Source organism: Penicillium nucicola (genome assembly GCF_028828085.1).
Source record: "Penicillium nucicola strain IBT 29836 chromosome Unknown utg000008l, whole genome shotgun sequence".
NCBI lineage: Eukaryota > Fungi > Ascomycota > Eurotiomycetes > Eurotiales > Aspergillaceae > Penicillium > Penicillium nucicola.
This window is the reverse complement of record NW_026643132.1, coordinates 1,857,397-1,879,848: the sequence shown is the minus strand read 5'-3', so window position 1 is coordinate 1,879,848 and position 22,452 is coordinate 1,857,397. Positions and strand designations below refer to the sequence as shown.

The following is a 22,452-nucleotide window of genomic DNA, read 5'->3' as shown; positions in this document are numbered from 1 at the left end:
AAACTACACTGGATTTCGATTTACTTGTTTCTTGCTTTCATTTGTCACATCAAACGATGTATGATAGGACTGGCGCTTGTTGAGGTGATTTGGCCTGCGGAATTGAACTAAGGCCCTCTTTTGAGGGTCCTGACATTAATACTTATTTCATTTCAAGGTATTTGTTCGTACAAGTAGCCAGACTAAACTGGCTTGTGTAGATGATCATATTCAGACAAAGGTAACACTGTTGCTCCACGGCCCTGCATCGCCGACTCTGCGGAACTCGACGCCTTCGCCAAAGTAGCCTGCACTGTTCCATGCGTCCATCATAGCGCTATCATATGGGCCATGGGCTTCGCCTCCGTCTCGAGCGTCAGACCAGCGATACTCCCACATGGCGGGCCCTTGCTCTGTCTCTCCATTTCCTGATTTGGAGGGAGGCTCAACCCATTGTTCCCCGGTCTCATTGCGGTATTGACGAGTAAGCATTTCACGTTCGGTGTCATAGATGTCGACCTGGCCTCGGCCCATCAAGATATCGGCGGCGCCAGTGATAGCATCAATGGCCTGCTTTCGGGCCACTTCTTCGGGGTTTTCGTCCGCCATTTCAGTATCTTCAGTCACATCCTTTTTCTTGTTCTTCTTGTTTTGCCACTTAGGTTTCCGGTGAAGGCCTTTGCCTAGTCGGGCCAATGCTTCAAGTGTCGTTTCACCACGATCAAGATGTGTGATAATAGTCTTAAGGACATCCGATGTCAAGATGCTGTCGTCCATTCGATCTTTTTCTTTGCGTTCTTCCTCGCGCTTTTCGGCTGCCGCTTTAGCTGCTCTGATATCTTTCTTCGATACGTCATTCAGCCAGTTGTCGTATTTTGCGTCTGCATCTGCTGCCTTGCGAACATAGTTGCCTTGGTCGTCGAACCGACCTTCCTCCTGTTCATTTTGCATGTTGAAGGCATCAAGTAGAGGCGCATGCTTTTTCTTCGCGCCAGCGCCAAGTTCCTCATCGACATCTTCGTCGACCCGCGCGCGTTCTTCCTCTCCGACTTCGCTGTCACTGGACTCGTTGTCGTCGGGCATTTGATCTGCGCCCTTGCTCAGATCCACATTGAGAGCCCCTCCACCCTTTGAAGAAGCAACCTGTCCCTCAATCTCGTCATCCCGCAGGAAACGAACGTTCTTCTTGTTTTTGTTCAAGACTTCGTCACCGTCCACTTCCTCCTCACCGAAGTCTTCTTGAAGCTCGGCAAACATATCGTCATCGTCAGCATCTTGCTTCTCTTCTTTGCGCTTTGATTTTTCTTCCCCGCGGCCAGAGAAACCTTCGTTGTCGCTGTCCGAGTCGTACCCGTCGAGATTGACCGCTTTGCGTCGTATTTGCTGGCCACGCCGGCCAATTTCATCGGCGTCTAGGATGGCATCATCTTCTTGGGCATCCGCAGCCAGGGATGAGGGGTTGCGTAGGTCGAAGCGTGGCTTTTTGTTGTCTGAAGCTTCCTCGCCGGCGGCATTGTACTGAGAGTGGTCCAAATCCTCACCGGCGCGTTTGTGGTGTGGTAGTGAGCCAGACATGATGTGCAGAATATGTTATTTGCACAGAAAGAGGTGCAAAGGAAGCTCCGTCGCACGGCGTTCGCAAAGGTGATTTCCGGGTCTGGGGTCGGAGCGGAAAATCGTAGCGGAGCGAACTTGCGTCACTGGAGCGCCGTCAACTAACCGGCACTTTGTTCATTACACCTCGAACATATTCTTTACCATGGTGAGCTTCGTAGCTTTTGACACCCTCTTACTTTTTTGTCACTTCTAACAACTTCAGTTCCGACCTGACTACTGGTCCGACGACCCTATGGACGGAGTCCTAGGTGCCGGCATCATGCGTCCCGGCGCAGCAGCTCGCCGCTTCGATGAATACTACCGCTGCTATCCTGTGGCCATGCTCCCTGGTCCTGAAAGGGAGAATGTGAATCATGGCGGCAAGGTCATCATGCCTCCAAGCGCATTGGACAAGCTTACTCGTCTCCACATTACCTACCCGATGATGTTCGAGCTTCACAATGGGGCAAAGGAGAGAATGACACATGCTGGTGTCTTGGAATTTATTGCTGAGGAAGGAAAGATTTATTTGCCGTTCTGGGTGAGTGAGGCACAACCCCTCATGGACTCTACCTCATACTAAGGCTCGTCCTCTACAGCTGATGCAAACATTACTGCTGGAACCTGGCGACCTTCTCCAGATCAAATCCACCGACCTTCCCCCGGGACAATTTATTAAGCTTCAAGCACAATCCACCTCGTTCCTCGATATCAGTGACCCGAAGGCCGTCCTCGAAAACGCCTTTCGCAATTTCTCATGTCTTACCAAAGGCGATGTCTTCACTTTCGGATACAACGATCAAGTGTACGAAATGGCCGTGCTAGAGACAAAACCATCCGGATCCAAGAATGCAGTGTCTGTTCTAGAGACGGATTTGGAGGTCGATTTCGCCGCTCCGGTAGGATATGAAGAACCACAGAAGACCAGTGGAACAAGCACACCAGGTAGCGTGATCGGTGGAAAGCTTCCACCCGGTGGATTGATGCACCCTCATGGCACTATGGCACAATCAATCAACTACACCGCCATTGCTCCCGAAGCCACCGAGGCAGCAGCAGGTGCCCGCGCAGCATCCTCCAATTTCCTGTCCGGGGGCCAGCGTCTCAATGCAAAGAAAGGCAGTAAAGCCCCAACCCCCAACCCTTCGACTCCTACTCCCGGTGCTTCCAATCCACAACATCCTCCCCCGGCACGGATACTCAACGGCCCGCAGCCTCTTCGACTCCCGCCCAACCAGCTCTTCTTCGGTTACACCATCAAACCTGTCAAGAAGCGTGATGAGAATGGTATGGTTGTCCAAGAGGACCAACCCAAATTCCAAGGACTCGGTCAGACATTGCGGGGTAAACGAAAGGATCTTGGCTCCGAGACTCCTACGTCAGGGAGTGAGGCTGGGAGCTCCAAGGGCAAAGAAAGCAGCAAGAGCTCCAAGGGTCGAACCTTGCGCTAATTTCGGCAACGTATGAACCCCACGATCATATCCGCGGACGTCCATCCAGGGAGAGCAATCTAGATTCTGCGGCGGTGATCTCGTTTACGATACAGCAAGATCCTGGCGTTTTGAGGGGGTGTGTCTTTTCGGCGTTCTCTCACGACTACATACAATGACCTTTCTAACACACCGCTTTATCCTCGTGTCTTTTGTATCCGTAACGTTATGTATTATGCGTATCTCATGGTTGTCTTGCCAATTGTATCCGGGTTGTAAAGTCTTACCTTTGAGGGCGGCTCTATGCACAATTTCCACTCGGCCCAAAGAGTAGAATCCCCATCCTTTCTCAATGCCATTTCATCGGCAGCTATTGAGCTGGTTTGCTAGATTACAGAGAGTCCGGAGTGCCATGGCCCCGAATGTCTTGTGAATGAGCATGACATGGATAGTCTGCCACGTCCTCAAACCAGGGACAGGAATTTCTGAGAATCTTCTCATGGCCGATATGTCTCAGCAAACACGACCAAGAATTTCCCTTGAGCCCACCTCGCTTCAGTTCGTTGTCAGTTGAAGTCAACTTGACTCCTTCAAGATCTTCATACTTCATACTTCAACTAGTGCCTTCTTGGCAAATCTGGGGATCCCCCCACTCCGCCGTATTTGCGTTCAAGGTTTGCTCGCATCAAAAGACATACTGGAACATCATGGCTACAGTCGATCCCTTGGCTTCATTTGCCAAATTGGCTCCCTCGGTCTATATCCAAGACCCAGAAACAAACCAATCCATTCGACCAGTCATACTCCTTGCATTCTGGATGAATGCACCCCCACGTGCCCTGGCCAAATATGTGATCGAATACAGACGCTTGCTACCAACAGCTCGAATCGTCTTTATCCGCAGTTCCTCCAATGACTTCATGCTTCGCTCATCTCAGGGCCAGCAGGCCCGCATGGTACCGGCCGTGGAAGCAATGCGCACCTTGGTAACCCCTGAGAATCCGGTCTACGTGCACATGTTCTCGAATGGAGGATTGACCAATATCACCCATCTACTCCAAGCCTGGAAAGAAGCTACCGGATCACCGCTGCCCATCTCTGCTATGATTTTGGATAGTGCACCGGGAAAGTCGACCTTGCGATCTGGACTGAGGGCTTTCTCTTATGCGCTTCCGAAAATGTGGATCTTGCACTGTCTGGGAAAAGCAATGCTTTTTGCTTTTTTGGTTTTCATCAAGCTGGTTCAGTACTTATCTGTTTCTCCGGACCCGATCTCCCTGGCTCGCAGGGTCATCAATGATACCTCTTTGATGCGGGCGGCTAACCCGGAGAAGTCTCTCACTCGCTGTTACATTTACTCCGATGCGGATGAGTTGGTTGACTGGAAAGATACAGAATCTCATGCTGTGGAGGCGGAGACGCAAGGTTGGGTGGTTCGTCGTGAATTCTTCAAGGGCTCGGCTCATGTTGCCCATATGAAGACTGATCCAGATCGGTATTGGACTATCATTAAAGATCACTTGAGACCGTTGGGTCTGCTTTGATCCTTTTTATTTTCTCGCCCGAGACCTTTTCATCCATTTCAACCCATTCCAATCAGCTCTTTGAACGGTTGTAATAGATATGTTCGATTCTTAGGGCAATACCGTTGGACTCCATGCAAGGTTTTCTAATGCCATGATCCCTGGGCCCTTAGATTATAGATCACCATGACTGTATTCCAAAGACACGCCCATGGCACCCACGACTTTAAATCTGGCACAGATCAACTGAAAGGTCGGAAAGGAGTTCCGTTGTTCCTTCGTCAGTCGTGAGATGAAAACGACACCCATGCATCATTAAAGGCTGCTTTTCATACTTTTTATTCTGTGTTTTCATCCTAACTACCGATATCCTTGCTGGTACTTGTGTCTGTCATATTGTGAGCTATACAGTTTGAGAGCTTATTGTTCTGGGACGGGAATATATATAAGCCTTGTTCACCTACCTCAGCAATGTTCCAACACAAGGCCAACGAGGCGGCCTTTCTCAGTTCCTCGAAACTCCAAGACTGTCGTCTTAAACTTCCAGGATTTGGTCGTCCATTGGACTATGCTCCAAGCGAGAAGAACATCTATGGTGTTCATAGTCGGAGTCTGTTTCCATCTGCGTTAGACGATAGGGACATCGAAGCCGGCTATGTAGAGTGAGTTGAGGAGCTTTCAAAGATTGACCATGCTAACATGTTCTGCAGTCTGCCTGTTTTGACTCTGCGTGAGATTGCTATGCTAGGTTTCCTGGAAGATTTGACTGATATCCCTGAGTGGTGGAAAAAGGTGGGTATCTCATACACTTGCTGCTTGCTGGCTCTGTCCTGCTAAACAAGTACAGGTCTTTGATCCCACTATCCAGGAGAAGTGGAAAAGGGATGCCATGGAATGCGGTAGAGACATCACGCTACGCATGGCAGAATGGATAATCGACGAGCTAGAGTTCAAAGCGATGATTTACGAAACGACAGACGTTGTTGCTCTGTACAATGGCGATGTCACCAAGTCTGATACGAACTTGTCTAAATCGCTCATTGCAAATCTTAGCACCCAGATCAGAGCTCTGGAATACGACCAGCCAGAGTTGAAATTCTATCATTTCGGATTCTTGAGCAAACAGCGAGACTTTATCGCCATGGCGCTGTACCCGCTTGTCTATGGCAAGAGTCGCATTCTTACGGACAAGACGATTACACTCGAGAACGCAATCGAGCACGCTGGTCAGGGCGAAATCATCCCCGTCCCCCGGGAGACTGGGATCACCAGAGAGGATATCGCCTGGCGAGTCCTCTCCCGGGCAGATATCAAAGTCCACCCTTACAGCCGCAACTACCAGATCCTCCCCACAGACTGGGAATATCGTGAAGATGGCCGGTGGCACATAGCTACTTATATCAACAATCTTCACCCGGTAAAGCACCGCAACATCTACAAACTCCTTGAGGAGTGTTTCAACAACATCATCCCTCAATGGAACGCAACACTGACCCCCCTGAAAGACCAGCTCCACGCCCGTGCCCGAATTGAATACCACAAGGCGGAATATTATCCCATTTCCAAGGAGCTTGCGGCACAGGCACCCCAGATGGGTCCTCGGGAAGCACAAAGCGAGTTTGACGACCGAAACGAGAAATGGAAAATGGAAAATCTCCGCGCTATTCAACCCGACGCAGAGAAGTTTATTCCCTGGGCTGTTCCTCCCTGGATGATGGACAAGCTGCCTGAGGATCTCCCAACTCCTGTTCGCATTGAACGAGGCGTTGATCTTGTCCGCGACTACAAAGACCGGGGACTGCAGGTGGTGACTCGTCTACTTGGCTGTGATCTCACCCCCGAAGATCCAACATTTGAAACAGACTGGCACGTCGAGGGTCAAATGGTAAGTAAAGAAAGCCAATTTCCAGTCCACTCCAACACCACAAATACATCCGGTGCTAACAACAGAGCCACAGAACGAACATATCTGCGCCTCGGCCTTCCTCACCTACGAGCACGATAACATCGAAGACGCTACAATGGAGTTCCGCAATATTGCTGAGACAGACACACTGTCGGAAGTCGAGCATGACCCGAATGACTTCATCTGGCTGCGTCAAGTCTTTGGGCTGGAGAACGGCGAGCCGGCCATTCAATGCCCGGGCGTGATCCGCGCCATTCCCGGCCGAACAATCATGTATCCTTGCACCATTCAGCACAAATTCACTCGGTTCGAGCTGAAAGACAAGACGAAGCCTGGACACGGACGCGCCGTGGTATTCTTCCTGATCGATCCTAATATTCGCATTATTTCCACCGCCAATGTTCCGCCACAGCGCATCGATTGGACTATGAATTTGCAGTCATCGGATGAGGAGCTGAAGGCTTCGATGTCTAAGCTGGCCCTTGACAATAGGAAGAATAAGGGGAATATGCCGCTTAGTTTGGATGAGGCTTTGGAGCATCGGGGTAAATTCTTGCATGAGATTATGGAGTTTACGCGGTATCAGCATGTGGCTTTTGAATCTAGTGTTTTGTCGCTTTAAAAATGGGCTTTTCTGTTTCGTTAGATTTCTGTTGTCTCATTGTTTTCCCTTCAATACTAAGTGTTGAACAATTGTTCGAAAATGAATCTCGTGGTTTATCTGTTCTCATGCGGTATTAGGATCCGTAGCGCGGCGACCTAGTGAGGACCATACACAATTACCATACATTGAGATTAAGCGCTAAGTGATATTATATCAATAATAAGCGAGAATACTGTTATGAAACTGTAAAGTATCTCATATCACATTTGCATGATTGTTACCTTACCCTGCCAGAAACAGTAGCATTTCCAGTAAGGCCACTGTCGGTGATCGAATAACTTCTATCAAATGGAGTAACCAACTTCCTCTTTACGCCTATGGGTGCTTCCCTTTCTATTATTATCTTCCTATTAGAGTAGAAGTAGCTTAGGCCTATCAATAGATTAAGGCGTAGGTACATACCGTTAGGACTCTATTAGGATAAGGTAAATAAGGATTGTAACGGGTGAACGGCATATATCTTAAGAGCTGGTAAGTCTATAGATGATATCCGGAATTAGTTTCATATATATCCAGTCATGAACTGTTCATTACGTGCTTAATGCCGATTAGATGAAGTAATAGGCCTACGATAGAGAAAGAGGGTTCAGCAAGAATAACATTAAAATCGCCGCGCTATGCCATTCATTCATAAGACCGAGTTAAGTATATGCACACATGACCCATTTTCAATATCCCAAACACCATCCAAAGTCCACCGCGTTCAAAAGCTTAACGGCCCTTCATCTCAGGGAACTCATCATCAAGCTTCAGACGAGCCGTGACATTCATACTCATCAACTCCTGAATAAGCAGCTTAGCAGCATAAGGAATAACCATCTTGACAACAGAGCGAGAAGACTTGCAGCCAGGACACCAGTTCAAGTAACCCATAAAGCCACAGTTCTCACAGACGTCCACCTCGTGGCGATCAGACGAGATCATCAACCGCTCAAGGAGCAGCTGACTGGTACCGTACGCAATCAGGCAATCACGCTCCATCTCACCGAGACGGAGACCACCATCACGGGAACGACCCTCGGTGGGCTGGCGGGTCAGGGTAGCGCGCGGACCACGGGCACGAGAGTGCATCTTGTCTTGAACCATGTGCTTGAGTTTCTGATAGTAGATTGGACCGGTGAAGACGTAGAAGGGGAGTGCCTCGCCGGTGATACCGGAGGTAAGGTAGTCTTTACCGCCGTAACTGAAACCCTTGTCGATGAGGATCTGGGACATTTCTTCGACGGGGCTGCCGCCGAAACAGGTGCCGTAGCCATGTTGGCCGGAGAGAACACCTGCCTTGCCAGCGACAAGTTCCAGCATCTTTCCGACTGTCATTCGAGAGGGGAAACCGTGGGGGTTCATGATAATGTCTGGGTTGATGCCTTGGTCGCTGAAGGGCATGTCGGCTTGATCGGCGATGATACCGACGACACCCTTTTGACCGTGACGAGAGGAGAACTTGTCGCCGACTTCGGGACGACGAGTTTGGCGGGTGAGAACCTTGATGAGTTGGGTTTCACCCTCTGTGGCTGAGACCAGGACCTTATCGATGTAGGCGGGATCTGGGAGCTTGTAGGTCATCGATGCGTTGATGTACTCATTCCTGCCAGCGTCGGAGCCCGTGATGCCCGACGAGTTTTGGACCTTGGGTGTGACCTTATTGACGTAAGTTTCGCCGGCGTTGACCTGCTCACCGACAGCGGCTAGACCGTCGTGTTCGAGGAGCGCGTGCTTGCGAATTGGAGCACCGTTTTCGTATTCTGGTGGGCGCAGGTCGTCCTTTGAGCCGTTGGAGTAACTCTTCAGGTTGGTGACGTACTTGCGGAAGACCTGGCAACGTCCGAAGCCACGGTCCACTGAGCCCTTGTTCAAAACCAGAGCATCCTCAATATCGTATCCGGAGTAAGACATCACTGCAACAGTTGCGTTCTGGCCAGCAGGCAGTTGATCGTACTTGGTCAGCTCGATGGTTCGTGACTTGACCATTGGCTTCTGGGGGTAGACCATGAGATACAGGACGGAATCAATTCGTTGGAACTGATTTGAAGCAATCGCACCGATTGCTTGTTTACCCATGGCACATTGGTAGGTGTTACGAGGAGACTGGTTGTGATGGGGGTAAGGAATCAAGCCAGCGACAGCTCCGAGGACGGTGAAAGGTTCGATTTCGAGATGGGTGTGAGTGTTTGAGAGGTCCTTCTCATAGATCGAAATGTAAGAGTCGTTCTCTTCGTTCACATCGAGATACTCAACGAGACCTTGGGCAAGGAAGTCATCAAACTCCATCTTGCCATCACGCAGCTTCTCAAGGTGGTGCTTCAGGACACGAGATTTGCCATTCTCCACGACGATAAGCGGTCTGCAAATTCTTCCATCGTCGGTGGCCACGTGGACAGCGCGTTGATGGTGGTTGATGTAAATACTGACGAATTCTGAAACACGACCCATGCGGCGCAGTCTTCGGAAAGCGTTGAGGAAGGACTTGGGCCGTCTGGTCAAAGCAGTGGGTGTACCGTTGATGGAGATAGTGTAAGCACCCTTGGCATAGAGCTGTTGTCCACCCACACTGGCGATGTCCTCAACGCCCAGCATGAACATCAGATTTCGTACAGGTCCTTCTTCGTCGTTCGTAGTAATGTGCGTCATGAGAGCCAAGTTCTTGACCAAACCACAAGCCTCTCCTTCGGGAGTATCTGCAGGGCAAAGCATGCCGAATTGGGATGGTTGCAAAGCACGAGGACCAGAGACCTTTCGGGTCTTTTCGAACTGACTGGAAATACGAGTCATCATACCGAGAGCAGCAATGTAACTCAGACGACTAAGAACGTGGGTGACACCTGCCCGCTCCATGCGGAAACGCTTCAAACTCCAATTACCGGTTGAGATGGCTCGGTTCATGCCCTGAGTGATGTGATTTCCATGCATCGTCACGACACTCCAGGCGTCGAACTGCTCAGCTCGGTTGCGCTTGTTCAGGACCTTGTCAATATTCATCTTAATATCGAAGCAGAACTTCTTGAACAAATCTTCAAACAGCAGAGCCAACATCTGTCCAGCTAGTTCTAGTCGCTTGTTACCCAAGTAGTCACGGTCATCCACCAAAGCAGGGTCATTCTTGGCCATGAGAACACGACGAGCCATGTGGGCGACGTAGATAGCCTTGGGGCGGAAGTTCATGTCATGAACCTCAATGTGAGAGATGATAACAGATGCGATGGCTTCGACTGCTTCTTGAACATGGGTACGGCGATAGGCGCTTTGTTTGCGGTTGATCTTGATCCGACAGCCAATCCATTCAAGGGCTTGCTGTTGAGTGTGGATACCGACGTTGATTGCCTCCTCAAAGTTGATGGCGAAATCATCCTGGTAGAGACTGTCGTCACCAGTGACCATTTGCATCATCTCCTTATCGGTGTGGATACCCATAGCCTTCAAGAGAATCACGATGGGGATGTCTTCATTCAGAACATTGTGCTTGACGTAAAGTCTGCCTTTCTTCAAGACGATATAACTCTTAGACTTACGCTCATTGGAAGAACTATAAGAGGTTAGCGGGGGCACTCGACTAAATGAGCTCGATCAAGTACATACCTAGTAACCGAGGCCTGAACAATTTCCTTCTTAGGGTCGGTTTCAACGATGATTCGATTCTTGCTCAGTTGCTCCTGTACAAGAATGACTTTCTCTGTTCCATTGACGACGAAGTAACCACCGGGATCCAGAGGACATTCATTGAGAACACTCATGTGAGCAGGAGTCTTGTTCGCCAAGACACACTTGGAACTGCGGAGCATGACTGGCATTCTTCCGATGGAAACTCCTCGTCGGATAACCCTTTGGCGACCACGAACATACTCGAAGTCGACTAGAATAGGCGCAGCGTATGTAGTGTCTCGCAATCTGCACTCTTGGGGCGTGATCGTTGACTCGAATTCCAGACCACCATCGCCTTGCTCATCGGCTCGTCGAGGCGAGCCAACGTAGATGTCGGTGAACTTGATGTAGAAATTGTGGTCGATATCACTACGGATAGTGGAGCTCGACTCGACGATCTTCTTCAGTTGTACCTCTACAAAATAATTGTAGGAGTCAATGTGCTGCTTCACCAATCCTTTGACCTTGAGGAAGGCAGGAAGCAGGTTCCATTTATCTCTTGCGGTATCAATTGGATCAGTCAGACCCTTGTTGTAGTAAAATGGTTCTAACAGCGCATCGAATGGATCCCTCGGCTTGAACTTGGGAGCGTTTGGATCCGACTCTGGCTCTGGCTGCCTGGGAGGCTCAGGAACCGGCTTGGACACAGACGGGCGCTTTCTTTTTGTGGGATCGGTTGCCGATGCATTTCCAGCCTAACGGGGCGCCAAAATAGTCAGTACATTGGTCGGAGGTTGGAGACTTGCGACTCGAAAAAAAGTTTTGTTACCTCTGAGGGTCGTCGCGGCTGGCTGGCCGCTGACGGCTGCGTCCTCTTGCGCGGCGGCATTTTGAATAGACAGTTTATGTGCAGGGAAGTTGATTCCAGGTACAAAACTGAATCAAACCACACAAATGACTGGACCGGAGCTCACGAGGTGGTTTCTCATGGAGGGGAAAGATTTGAGTAATTTGGAGATTGCTTATTAAGCTGCGGGCCGGAGCTTGATGCGGCCTGAGGCAGAATTTCATACTTGGCGGTTCTGATTTGCACAATTTGAGAGTTGTAGCATGATTCATTTTGGCAAGCGGTTGTCAAGCCTAAGGCTTTAATATGAACTTTGCCATTAAGTATCTCTCTGCTGTCAATTTCGAATTATTTGGCTATATCGCATGGGAATGTTGACCTGAAGTGTGCTGTGAACATAAGTCTTCATCCACGGGTAGATGTGAGTATTGAATAATGTCAGAAACACTCTGCAAACTGAAGCGCAATGGCTTGACAACAGAAAGAAGGATACTCTGTATCAAACTGTCATTCAACTACAGCAAACGGAACGCAAGTCAAGTGACAGACGCATTACGAAGAACCGGAGTAACCGCTTCTTAACTCCGAGAAACCCAAGACATCGGATCAACACCAACTGCACTATCCGTAGACCGCTGCTTCAAAGAATGACTTGTAATAAACCAACTTCTGTTGAGCATTATTAGTTTCTACTAACATCTGCAAGGTTGCTGAGACCTGTTCATTGACATGGTCTTGTACAGTAAGTGGGTCTTTGCGCATGCATGTACATGTGCGTACGGCTCCAGTTATGCATGCATCCACGAGATAGCTTCCTCTTTGAGCCCGCTGATACCTGAAATTCTCAATATAATCAAGATGCTTGACTAGAATGCCTCGTTGCCAGTTCTACCGGATAATGCATTCCAGGCATGACAGTCATTTATCATAATCCATGTCATGTCTATGATAAGAGGATCAACTTGTTGGTTCCAAAGCTGTGTGGGATTATTGTAGCTTTTCTTGGCTCTCAAGGACGCACTAAGGTATTCCACGTAGGAATATTCGAGAAGACAAGGAACGAAGTATTGGCGAACTGCCGTATTAGTTCACTCCTTGATGTAGGTATATTCATTCATGGCTGTGTACTCATTCATCCTCCGATAGCTCCTTGGCGGAGCTACGCTTGCTGGATTCCCACTGCAATATCTTACGCATGAAGCGTAAAGGAGATTCTCTCTCCATTGTCCCCTCGAGAATGATTTTCCTTTCCTCAAGCAAAACCCGATCCGTCAACAAATCTGGAGTGAGGAAACCATCCAAAGTCATCTAGTCAGTGGAATAGTATGCCAGAGCTTACCAGCTAAAAATAAGAAACTTGCTTGCCTTCATCTGGAAAGATTCTCTCTCTTAGCTCCTCTTGGGTCAGAAAGCTGGAAGGCGGGGGACTACGAAGATTGATCATCTCGGCAAGATGTGCTCGACTCCAGTATGTCTTGAATTCGGGGTCTTGGCCCGTAAAGAAGGAACCGCTTTCGTATATATCCCAAATCTATAAGAACTATTAGCAAGTTTCGCACCATAATTAGGCTGCTTATCTTGCCATGCACCTCACATTTCATATATCGGCGCTTTATGTCCATGTAACTCCTAAAACCAGGTCCGGTGCTCGATAGAACCTGTGCAGAACAGATTCTGTGTGGTACTGACTGCCAAACATGACCGAACCGAAATCGCAAAGGACTGGGTCCCCGACGTCTGGACATATGGATTGTTCTTCCGCCTGTGTCCGTCGCCTTTCCCAGAACGGGGTGTTGAAGCTCGAACTCCGCAAAGTCAGTGAAAAATGAATCATCCTCGAAATCGAACACGATATATTATCGGCCTTGATATCGGATAGGGAAAAGAGTAAGTGGGCCATAGAAGTAGGGGAGACATGCCGGGATGCAAACCAGTGTGTGTGATCTGGCACTCTGTATGAAGATAATCCAATGCTAGAAAAAGGCGATGAAGAACGACTACAATAATCCTTGAGGGTAGCCTCTTTACTGAGTTGCGGCCGAAGAAGGCTAAACCGCTCTCCCATAACGGGAGATGCACAAGGCATCGATGCTTGTCGTGAGGTCCGTTGATGTAAAATATATCAAGTAATGTTCTTATGAAGTCGCAATCGGGATGGATAGTTGATGATTGCTCTGTGCGTCTATAGATATTGAACTCGTCATCCACTTGCTGGCCCACGGAGGAAGCCTGGAGAATGTTTTGAGCATGACATGAGGCCTGGGACTATAACCTTCATGTTTAAGTATCCGCGACAAGCGATCATCAAAATTCATGAGCGATCTCACTCCAATTCTCTGGCAAGCCACGCACTTGAGGTAGATCCAAATCCCAAGTTGCCGATGACTTGATACCGCTCCTGGATGACTTCTCCAGTTTGAATTGGGTGACATTGTGAGACAATAAAGTCTGAGATAGCCTCTTCTTCAATTTTGTACGATTTAGGTATGCGAACGAAGTTTGATTTGGAGAAATTGAAAGGTTCTATTTCCGCCCGAGCCAAGATCGCCGAAGCGATGAGGACATAGTCTAAGACAGAAAGAACAGCTTTAGGCAATGGCAACTTATAGAAGAGATAGTGTAATGATTCTGGAGTAGACTTGAGCGTGTTCAAGGTGGTTTGTCGTCAAAAGATACCAGGGAGAAGGGATGTCGCACATCTCAAGTCAGGTGATTGTAGATGCATTAAAGAAATGTCAGAAATATTCTATGATTGCATATTCGGGTTGGAAAGAGATAAATGATGGTCTCTGTTTTGTCAAGTTTGAAATCATCATGAACGATCATATCGAGTTACTCCTCAGTTCACTAGTCTTTGCTTTGACGTCATTTGATCACATACGTTTACAGTAAGCCCATCAAAACAGAAAAAGCAGATCAAGCCTTTTAAGAATGGCTGAATGATGTCGCTTCTTACTGGTTACGTATTATTTCAAGATACAAGTCATATCTACCGCACACAGCAAAGAAGCTACATTGTCGGGCTATTAGACCTGTAAGTGTGATTCCGTCAGTTGAGAGATGAACTTGCAGAGGAGGCACCAGAAGATTGCCCATAAGCATCCAGAATTAACATTCTGATTTGATCTATAAACAACCCCAGGATCAGAGAGGTGGCCATGTACAGGTATATTTAGAAAGCACTAACTTGGTACTATTGTTAGCACAGCCTAGGTCTTGACAAGGGTACATGTACTGTACAGTATTGATCGCTCTTGAAGCATTCAATATAGCACAGTCACACTACACTTGTGGCACTCAGCATCACGGTGGTCGGACGCGGTACACGAGTCCAGCGATTCAGCATCGAGCTATTGATGATGTCTGTGGCAAAGGGCTAGGGTTGACCGCAACTTTGAAATTGCCACCGAAGGCCAAATACTCCGCCAGGAAAGGCGGAAATATTTATCCGACATGCGAATACAAGTGTCAGATTGTTGAGTTACAGTAGGGCGAAAAGGAAATGGAAATGGAACTGTACACGTGGTAGAACGGAATTTATCATTTCCAGTGCGACGCACATAATCGAGGAGATCAGAGGCTATACTGTTATGGCGAGGCGAAGAGACTGGGGGGGGGGGTAGTCTAGAAGGTCCATTGCCCGAGTAGTTGCAGGGCCGGGGTTGTGAGGGGGCTAGTTTCATATCATTTGCGTACTTTGGGGCGGATAATCATAATGGGCTCAAATAAGGATCATTGACCAGTGAGATGCTGTGGATCGCAAGTCTATCGGGGCAGCCAGTCAATTGCTTCGGGGGCGTCAGGCGTTGGGCATGAAAGAAGGGCGGTAATTAAAATTTGGGGATTTGGGCGTCAAGTGGATTCTACTCTCGACAGAATGAAGATGAATGCATACTAGTAGTTATGGGGGATTTGGATGTATCACTTTGGGGAGAGACAGTAGTGTGTATACTACTGTACGAGCCAGCACAGACCGTATCAAGTTCCCTGCTCAGATCGGAATTCTAGAAAAGAGGAGGGGTAGGAAAAGTGGCTACAAGATCCCCGTAATGATTGACTGGGGTTCGCATGCTCGTCATTCGGTGGATCAGGGGCTCCAAGCGATACGATCAGCGCTGCCATTTACACCGCTTGTCTGAGGGTGAGAGCCCTTATCAGCCGAGGTGGGGGGATGAGTCAAGAGTGCAGAAGGGAATAGAATAATAGCTGAAGTTGTAGAAGGAACAATAGGGAAATCCGAGAATACAGTAGAATAGGAGAATGGAATCACCGAATAGGGGAGTATCAGTTTCAGGACCTCTATAGACCCAATCAGTTTGATCAATAGACCCATGGATCAGACAAAGAAGCCCGTCGCGAACCAAGAGTCAGGGGAACGCCATCAGTTGACTTACTAGAACTACCCAAATGACACTATACTCTCCCAATCTACACAATCTACACAATCTACACTTCCATCTGCTAATCCAGGAACATAGGCGCCTAACCTCCTTAGAGGGCGATCCGCTGTCACATCCTCGGGCACTTCTCCACTTGTTGCTGCAGATGCCACGCTCTGTACAGCGCATTGAAGGTCTTCCCCCTTGCGCGAGAGGCCTCAGCCCTCTCCATCCCCAGCCCATCTTCCAATTGACCATTGGTAGCCAGACACTTCGAGCTGTCCTATGTCCCTCCCCCATACTCAAGGCTCTTCCCAGAACAAAATGCGTTCAAGTCGTACAATAGCCAGCCCTGTACCAATCAGACTCCAGGCTCGAACAATATCCGAGTAACTTTGTCAATGTTGATCATCTGCTGTGGTCGAATGATGCTCCGTAGACACCGGTGATAGCGGTTCTATATATTGTGTCGGGAAGGGAGGAATTGAGCCCCCAAATCAATTCCTCCCTTTGGAGGTGAATAGAATAGGTATAGCCAACCACCTGGGTAGTATAGAGAAAAGAAAAAAATAGAAAGAAAATGGGAAAATCAGTAATCAAATGAGCAAAAAAAAAGAGGAAAAAGGGCAAAAAAAAAAGAAAAGGGCACATCAGCCAAAAAAGGATCTCCCCGCTCTGCTCTGGACTCCCAGCCCTTTTCCCCCCCTCTCCTTCCCAACTCCCCTTGTACAACAGTTTGCTCTTCTTTTTGGTGTATATCAACATTCGTTTCGTGCTTGGTAAGTCGCTTCTCGTTCCTGTTCACCATAAGCATCGACCTCCGCTCCTGAGTCCTTGTCCTGATCGCGTCTGCAGTGCCGACGTGTTTGCCTCCCCGAAACCTCTCTTAGATGCCCGGCACCTGTGTTCGCATAGGAATTCCATCGCCGACCTGATTTTTCTCTCGAGGCGTTGATTGTGTGAGTCGGATCCGTTTCGCGCAGATCATCTCCTCCCCTCAGCCCCTCTCTCAAGTTCCCCTTACTTGAGACCGAACGAAGCACACCGCCAGCCCTGGTTCCCCCTCCCCTCCATAACTCGGACATTTCCCTGCCACCCGCTGCAGCTTGTCGTCACAATATCCGGGGCTGGTCGTGATAGCTGCTTCTCAGAAAAGCTCTCGAAACCCTCCCCCTCTCTCCACCTAGTTTCAAAACGCCCCCGTATGCTGACTGGACCGGCGGAGGTGTAGTTTGGACAATTCGGCCCTTGCCCACGATGGCCTTCAAACACGGGCTTAGTGAGCGCCTCGACGAGCTGCGATTCCCTTCTCCCCGATCCCCGCCTTCGGAATCTGCGTTCCCCGGATATAGCTCGCTCTCCCCGGGTCATTCGAACTTTGTACCGGGCTTCTCATCTCGACCGGCGGGTGACGTTCGTGCCAATCTGCAGCGTCGCTTCACCACCGATTCGAGCAAGTTTTCGTCATGGAATTATTTGAATCAGGGCCCAAGTCAGGGTCCTGCACAAGATCCTTTAGATCTGTTGTCTTCGGTGAGCTTCTATCTCTGTTAGCGATATTTCACGTGCCTTGAATTGAAGAGCATTGATTTGGGGGATTTGGTTTGGGACTGGGATGCGCTGATCGGCATTTTGGTCGTGAGCACCACTGGTTATGGCTTGTTAGTAGCGGCTTGCGGACTCAAGATTGCTACTGCAGGTCATATTTCTATGAATGGCTTAGGAGCCATGAGAAACGAAAACATGGCATGGCATGATAAACAGGCTTCTTATCCTGCTTTGTCGCGGCCCTGCTGATGAGATTCATGAGGCTGTCAGCGCCAGCAATGCTTTTTTGAGCAGCATTCGAGCTGTGAGAAAGGCTGGCTGGCTGTAGCATCATTCTCACAAGCCTTCTGGAGGTGATATCGAGAGAGTTCTTGTAAAGAAACCATTGATGAGCAGCATCTGAGCTGTGAGATGAGAAGGGTTGAGCCTTCTTCTTCTCAACACCAAGAAATTCGAATTTCCTGCACAACGTCCCTCGCACGTGCTCTTCTCATTTGCTCTTCTCTCGCTTGTCCCTCGCCTCTCTCTTTCTCCTTCTCATCCTCTTTCATCTTTCCCTCTGCATCTTCATCCGTCACATCTTTGCACCGACTATCTTTTCTCATTTCTATCTACATTCCAACTCTCATATCACAATACCATATTGTTGCCTCTAGGCCTCAAGCGGATTTGGGTATATCGATTTCTGCCCCGCGCTTCAAGTGAGCTCCTGTTTGCACAGGAGCTGCTCTTGGACCGTGCCTCGCAGTCGATACCTCTAACCACTGAGCCTTTACCCTGATCCATCTCTTAATTTTTCTGCGTTACATCTCGAAGGCATGGCTTTTGTCCTTACTCAGGTGCGAGATTGCGGCCCCATTTCTATCCCTGGCACCATCCCCATCCCCATTCCCATCTCTTGTCTTATCGTTACTCCCACCACGATCCTGGCTCTGGTTTTGTTTTTTCCAATGTTGGAGCGGGGAATGTGGATTGTGCGATCTTGACCGACGGGTTTGACGGTTGGGGGTGGCTTTCCTATTTTGTTGAGATCGTTCAAGACATTACCGAAGACGTCCTTGTCGAAGGCCTGATCAACCACCCTGACATATGTCCTCGGACACAAAGACTCATTCCACGGGCATCAGTATTTGAATTTTGTTCAGATATGCAAAGAGATCTGTGGAACGAAGGCGTCTGAATGGTCAACGAATCAGTCCATGGAGTCTTGAACGGCATGTGTCTTGAACTTCCAACAAAGTTTTCTCACATCGTACACCTCTCTCAATCGAGAAAAAACACAAACCACAAACCACCATACACAAGACATCCTTCCACTTGCTTTTTTCATGGTAACTTCTCTCAAGATAAATATTGATCTGACTTCTCCAGCAGTTTGAAAAGAAACGTCAACATCTGGAATACATGCGCGAACAGAAACGCAGATTCGAAGAAGATATGAGGATGTTGGACCTGCAGCATGAGAAGGAGAAGCTTGAGATGGACAAGCTTGCTCGCGATCTGGCCAAAGCTGGAATGACTGGTCCATCAAGTGAGCCAACAACTCCGCCAGAGTACCGCGAAAGCACCATGTCCAATGCTTTCAACCGCCCTGCGCGCTTCTCTACTTCCAGTGTCACCTCTTCACCTGGTTTCTTTAGCGCATTCGCTCCCTCCAACCTGACGTCTCCTCAAGGCCCATCTCACTCTGCACACCAGTCGGTCGACCGTTTTGCTGGTCACTCTGTTCCAGGCTCCCGTCGCAACTCTGAGAAGGACGATTTCCTCGCTGAGCCCTCTTCGCCGTTCCGTCCGGCCCCTTCGTGAGTGGCATTGCATATCTAGCCCCATTTCATGCCTATTGAACTAACAACTGCTTAAGTCATCGCTATTCGCTGCCATCGAGTAACCTGAATGCTCAAATGCGGCCCAACGTTTCCGGCTTTAACAACAGTTCTGGTATCGACTCCTTTGCCGCCGCCAAATACCTTTTCCCCAGCGACGAGGAAAGGTCACACGGTCCCCTTAAGGATGTCGATCGCTTGTCTACCCCAGATATCAAGAGTTACATCAAGTTGACTGAGACGGATGATAAATTTCCTACTTTGTCCCGTCGTGGTGGTTCGAACTATGTAAGTTTCTGTCAGTAGTCAATTCAAGAACGCTCTAACATTCAATCCAGCTGTCCGCTAACCCGGATGCCCTTGATCTTGCCAACTCGCGCACTCCTGGACCTGAGTCCTACGCCAACCACAATCGGCACCGTTCGTCTCATCAGAGTATGCCGCAGAACATCTCAGGCTTGATGCGTATGGATCAACTTAGCAGCCCAGTCAATGATGACCACAGAAGTTCATCCCATGCGCCACGTCATGTCGCTCGGCACTCCCTGGGAAGCAACATGTCTTTCCAGGATGAACTTCATGATGAGACCGCGACTCCTGTTCCGTCCAGTCGCCCAATGCCTCAATCCTCATACTCGACTAACGACTTGCCTACCATGAAGGGTAATGGAAATGGCAAAGCTGTCACCCCTCCGAACAACCATGCGGACCACATGCATCACCACAACGCAAGCATGGGGCGAATTCCTCTTGGTGCAGTGAACAATCGCCAGGGCAAAGACTCCCCAGAAGCAGATGACACCAAGCTCCAGAACAGTGCGACATCTCAGACAACCCTGCAAGCCAGTGCTGCTCCTTTTGGACCTCAGCTTACGTCGGCTGTTTCCAACCCCAATGTCCCTGGCCCGGTCGCTCCAATGGCTCTGCCTTTCCAGGTCCCGGCTTATGGTTATGCAATGCAACCTTATGCCCCCCAGAGTCACCCCGCAGGCCACATGTCCAGCGTTTCCGCCAATTACAATGGATTTTCTGCCTATCCTGCTTCTGGATTCCGCTTTTCTGAGAATTCTGCTCGGGGTGGCATGGCTACACGTCGCCAGGAGAATGACACGAGTCAGCTTACACGATTTGGCAATTTCCCCTTGGAGCATTACCAGGGTGAGTTGTACAGCTTGTGCAAGGACCAACATGGCTGCCGTTACCTGCAGCGCAAATTAGAGGAACGTAACCCGGAACACGTGCAGCTTATTTTCAGTGAGACGTATATGCACGTCATTGAACTCATGACTGGTATGAATTTTATCCTGCCCTATAACTTTATCGATGAAGGCTAATCAATTTCTTTTAGATCCCTTTGGCAACTATCTGTGTCAAAAGCTCTTGGAATATTCCAATGATGAACAGCGTACTGCTTTGATTGATTTTGCCGCTCCCCAGCTGGTGAAGATTGCTCTTAACCAGCATGGAACCCGTGCATTGCAGAAGATGATCGAATTTATCTCGACCGCTCAACAGACTCAGACAGTCATTCACGCTTTGCAACGGGATGTTGTGGAACTTGTGCAGGATCTCAATGGAAACCACGTCATCCAGAAATGTCTCAACCGCCTTTCCCCCGAAGATGCTGAATTCATCTACGAAGCCGTTGGTGGAAACTGTGTGGTCGTTGGTACTCACCGTCATGGATGCTGTGTTCTCCAGCGTTGCATTGACCATGCTTCTGGTCACCAAAAGGCGCGTCTGATTTCTCAAATCACGTCGAACTCCTTCACCCTGATCCAGGATCCATTCGGAAACTACGTTGTGCAATACATTCTGGATTTGGCTGAGTCTCAGTTCACCAACCCTCTTTGTCAGACCTTTGGAGGAAACATTCCTCAGCTGTCAAAGCAGAAATTCAGTTCTAACGTGATTGAGAAATGTCTTCGGACTGCCGACAATTTCATGAAGCGCCAGATGATTGACGAGATTCTTCGGGGTAATGAGCTTGAGAAGATGCTGCGTGATTCTTTTGCAAACTACGTTGTGCAGACTGCCATGGACTTCTGCGATGCGGATACTCGCAACCGCATTGTTGAGGCCGTCCGCCCTATTCTTCCGTCTATTCGCCAGACCCCCCATGGCCGCCGCATTGCTGGTAAGATCATGGCTGCCGACACTACCGCTAGTCGAAGCAGCAACAGCAGCACTGCCACCAGCGGCCATGTGACCCCCAATGAGATGGATAACACCTCCCAAATCCCTAAGTCCTTACTCCAGAAGCCTTTCATGTACCAACAGAGTGGTCAATCCTCCGGCATTCATTCTCCTACCTCGTCCAGCGGATACAGCTCTCAGACTTATGTCCCCCACTCTTCCCAGAGTTCGGTCTCCAACACACCCTCTGGACAAAGTGAGAGCTCTTCTGTTTACTCCGCTCCAAGCTCGCAGCCATCTGTCAATATCGGCTCGCAGAGTCAGCTTTTTACATACATCTAGTTGGGCCTGATCAGCCCAATTAATGCATGTCTTCGACCCAAGTGTACCCATAGTGAGACGATGCGACGAAATTTTTTTTCACGATTTTACGGTTACTTTTACAACGCTGTCATCAGACTGGGCCAAACTGCATATGCATTGATCATTTGCCTGTGATTTTTCACTTGCGTTTTCCTGCATCGACGTATGAAGCAATGTGTCATGATCATTGCGTCTGTCCATGTTGCATATTGCATTTCATGAAGCGACCCAGCATGAAGACTTTGAAGTCTTGCCCCCTTACATGCTCCTTTTTCTTTCCCCCGCTTGTACTTCACGTTTCCTTTGTTTGTTCCAGTGTTTAGCTCCGGCCTTTGTGTTTCTGCCAATAGTTTTGGATTGTCCTTATGGACGATCTAGCACGATGTGGTCATGATTCCCTGATGGACTGAGCTACGCTTTTCCCCCCCTCATTATTATCATCTTCGCTTCCCCATTGTGATTTTCTACTTATTTTTTTACCTTGCTTATCGCTGTACTTTTGCGCTTTTCTTTTTCTTCCAACTGCATTGTGTTGTGCTCGTTACTTTTCATCGGTTCATCATTCAGTATTCTGCACCAATCATTGATGGAAAGGGCCTCAGTGCCTTCGTTCATTGATCAGTTCGTTATTTGCGGTCAGTTTACTTGATTTCAGTATCGGATGGGCCTGTCAACTACCTGT

At 48.9% G+C, this 22,452-nt stretch overlaps 7 protein-coding genes across 7 annotated transcripts; 4 read left to right on the top strand and 3 right to left on the bottom strand.

Annotated features, from left to right (window-relative positions):
* Positions 1-210: 210 nt before the first annotated feature.
* On the bottom strand, positions 211-1,554 carry N7511_008205 (GYF domain-containing protein; the record flags this gene model as incomplete). Its single annotated transcript, XM_057130582.1, has 1 exon — positions 211-1,554. One exon carries the CDS (start codon positions 1,552-1,554, stop codon positions 211-213), a length of 1,344 nt encoding a protein of 447 aa, XP_056982365.1.
* Positions 1,555-1,738: 184 nt separating this feature from the next.
* N7511_008204 (polyubiquitin-binding protein UFD1) lies at positions 1,739-3,026 on the top strand (the record flags this gene model as incomplete). The annotated part of the gene is made up of 3 exons (XM_057130581.1): positions 1,739-1,741; positions 1,799-2,116; positions 2,175-3,026. 3 exons carry the CDS (start codon positions 1,739-1,741, stop codon positions 3,024-3,026), a joined length of 1,173 nt encoding a protein of 390 aa, XP_056982364.1.
* Positions 3,027-3,712: 686 nt separating this feature from the next.
* On the top strand, positions 3,713-4,549 carry N7511_008203 (TMEM53 family protein; the record flags this gene model as incomplete). Its single annotated transcript, XM_057130580.1, has 1 exon — positions 3,713-4,549. One exon carries the CDS (start codon positions 3,713-3,715, stop codon positions 4,547-4,549), a length of 837 nt encoding a protein of 278 aa, XP_056982363.1.
* A 450-nt stretch (positions 4,550-4,999) lies between these two features.
* N7511_008202 (DUF4246 domain-containing protein) lies at positions 5,000-7,056 on the top strand (the record flags this gene model as incomplete). Its single annotated transcript, XM_057130579.1, has 4 exons — positions 5,000-5,190; positions 5,239-5,320; positions 5,376-6,413; positions 6,487-7,056. 4 exons carry the CDS (start codon positions 5,000-5,002, stop codon positions 7,054-7,056), a joined length of 1,881 nt encoding a protein of 626 aa, XP_056982362.1.
* A 753-nt stretch (positions 7,057-7,809) lies between these two features.
* On the bottom strand, positions 7,810-11,563 carry N7511_008201 (DNA-directed RNA polymerase III core subunit RET1; the record flags this gene model as incomplete). The annotated part of the gene is made up of 3 exons (XM_057130578.1): positions 7,810-10,618; positions 10,672-11,429; positions 11,504-11,563. The coding sequence occupies 3 exons, from the start codon at positions 11,561-11,563 to the stop codon at positions 7,810-7,812; spliced, it is 3,627 nt and encodes a 1,208-aa protein (XP_056982361.1).
* Positions 11,564-12,649: 1,086 nt separating this feature from the next.
* Positions 12,650-13,799, bottom strand: N7511_008200 (kinase-like protein; the record flags this gene model as incomplete). The annotated part of the gene is made up of 6 exons (XM_057130577.1): positions 12,650-12,829; positions 12,879-13,052; positions 13,081-13,356; positions 13,453-13,494; positions 13,517-13,750; positions 13,794-13,799. 6 exons carry the CDS (start codon positions 13,797-13,799, stop codon positions 12,650-12,652), a joined length of 912 nt encoding a protein of 303 aa, XP_056982360.1.
* A 3,358-nt stretch (positions 13,800-17,157) lies between these two features.
* N7511_008199 (uncharacterized protein) lies at positions 17,158-21,749 on the top strand (the record flags this gene model as incomplete). The annotated part of the gene is made up of 5 exons (XM_057130576.1): positions 17,158-17,433; positions 18,820-19,250; positions 19,310-19,559; positions 19,610-20,561; positions 20,620-21,749. 5 exons carry the CDS (start codon positions 17,158-17,160, stop codon positions 21,747-21,749), a joined length of 3,039 nt encoding a protein of 1,012 aa, XP_056982359.1.
* Between the last annotated feature and the right edge of the window lie 703 nt (positions 21,750-22,452).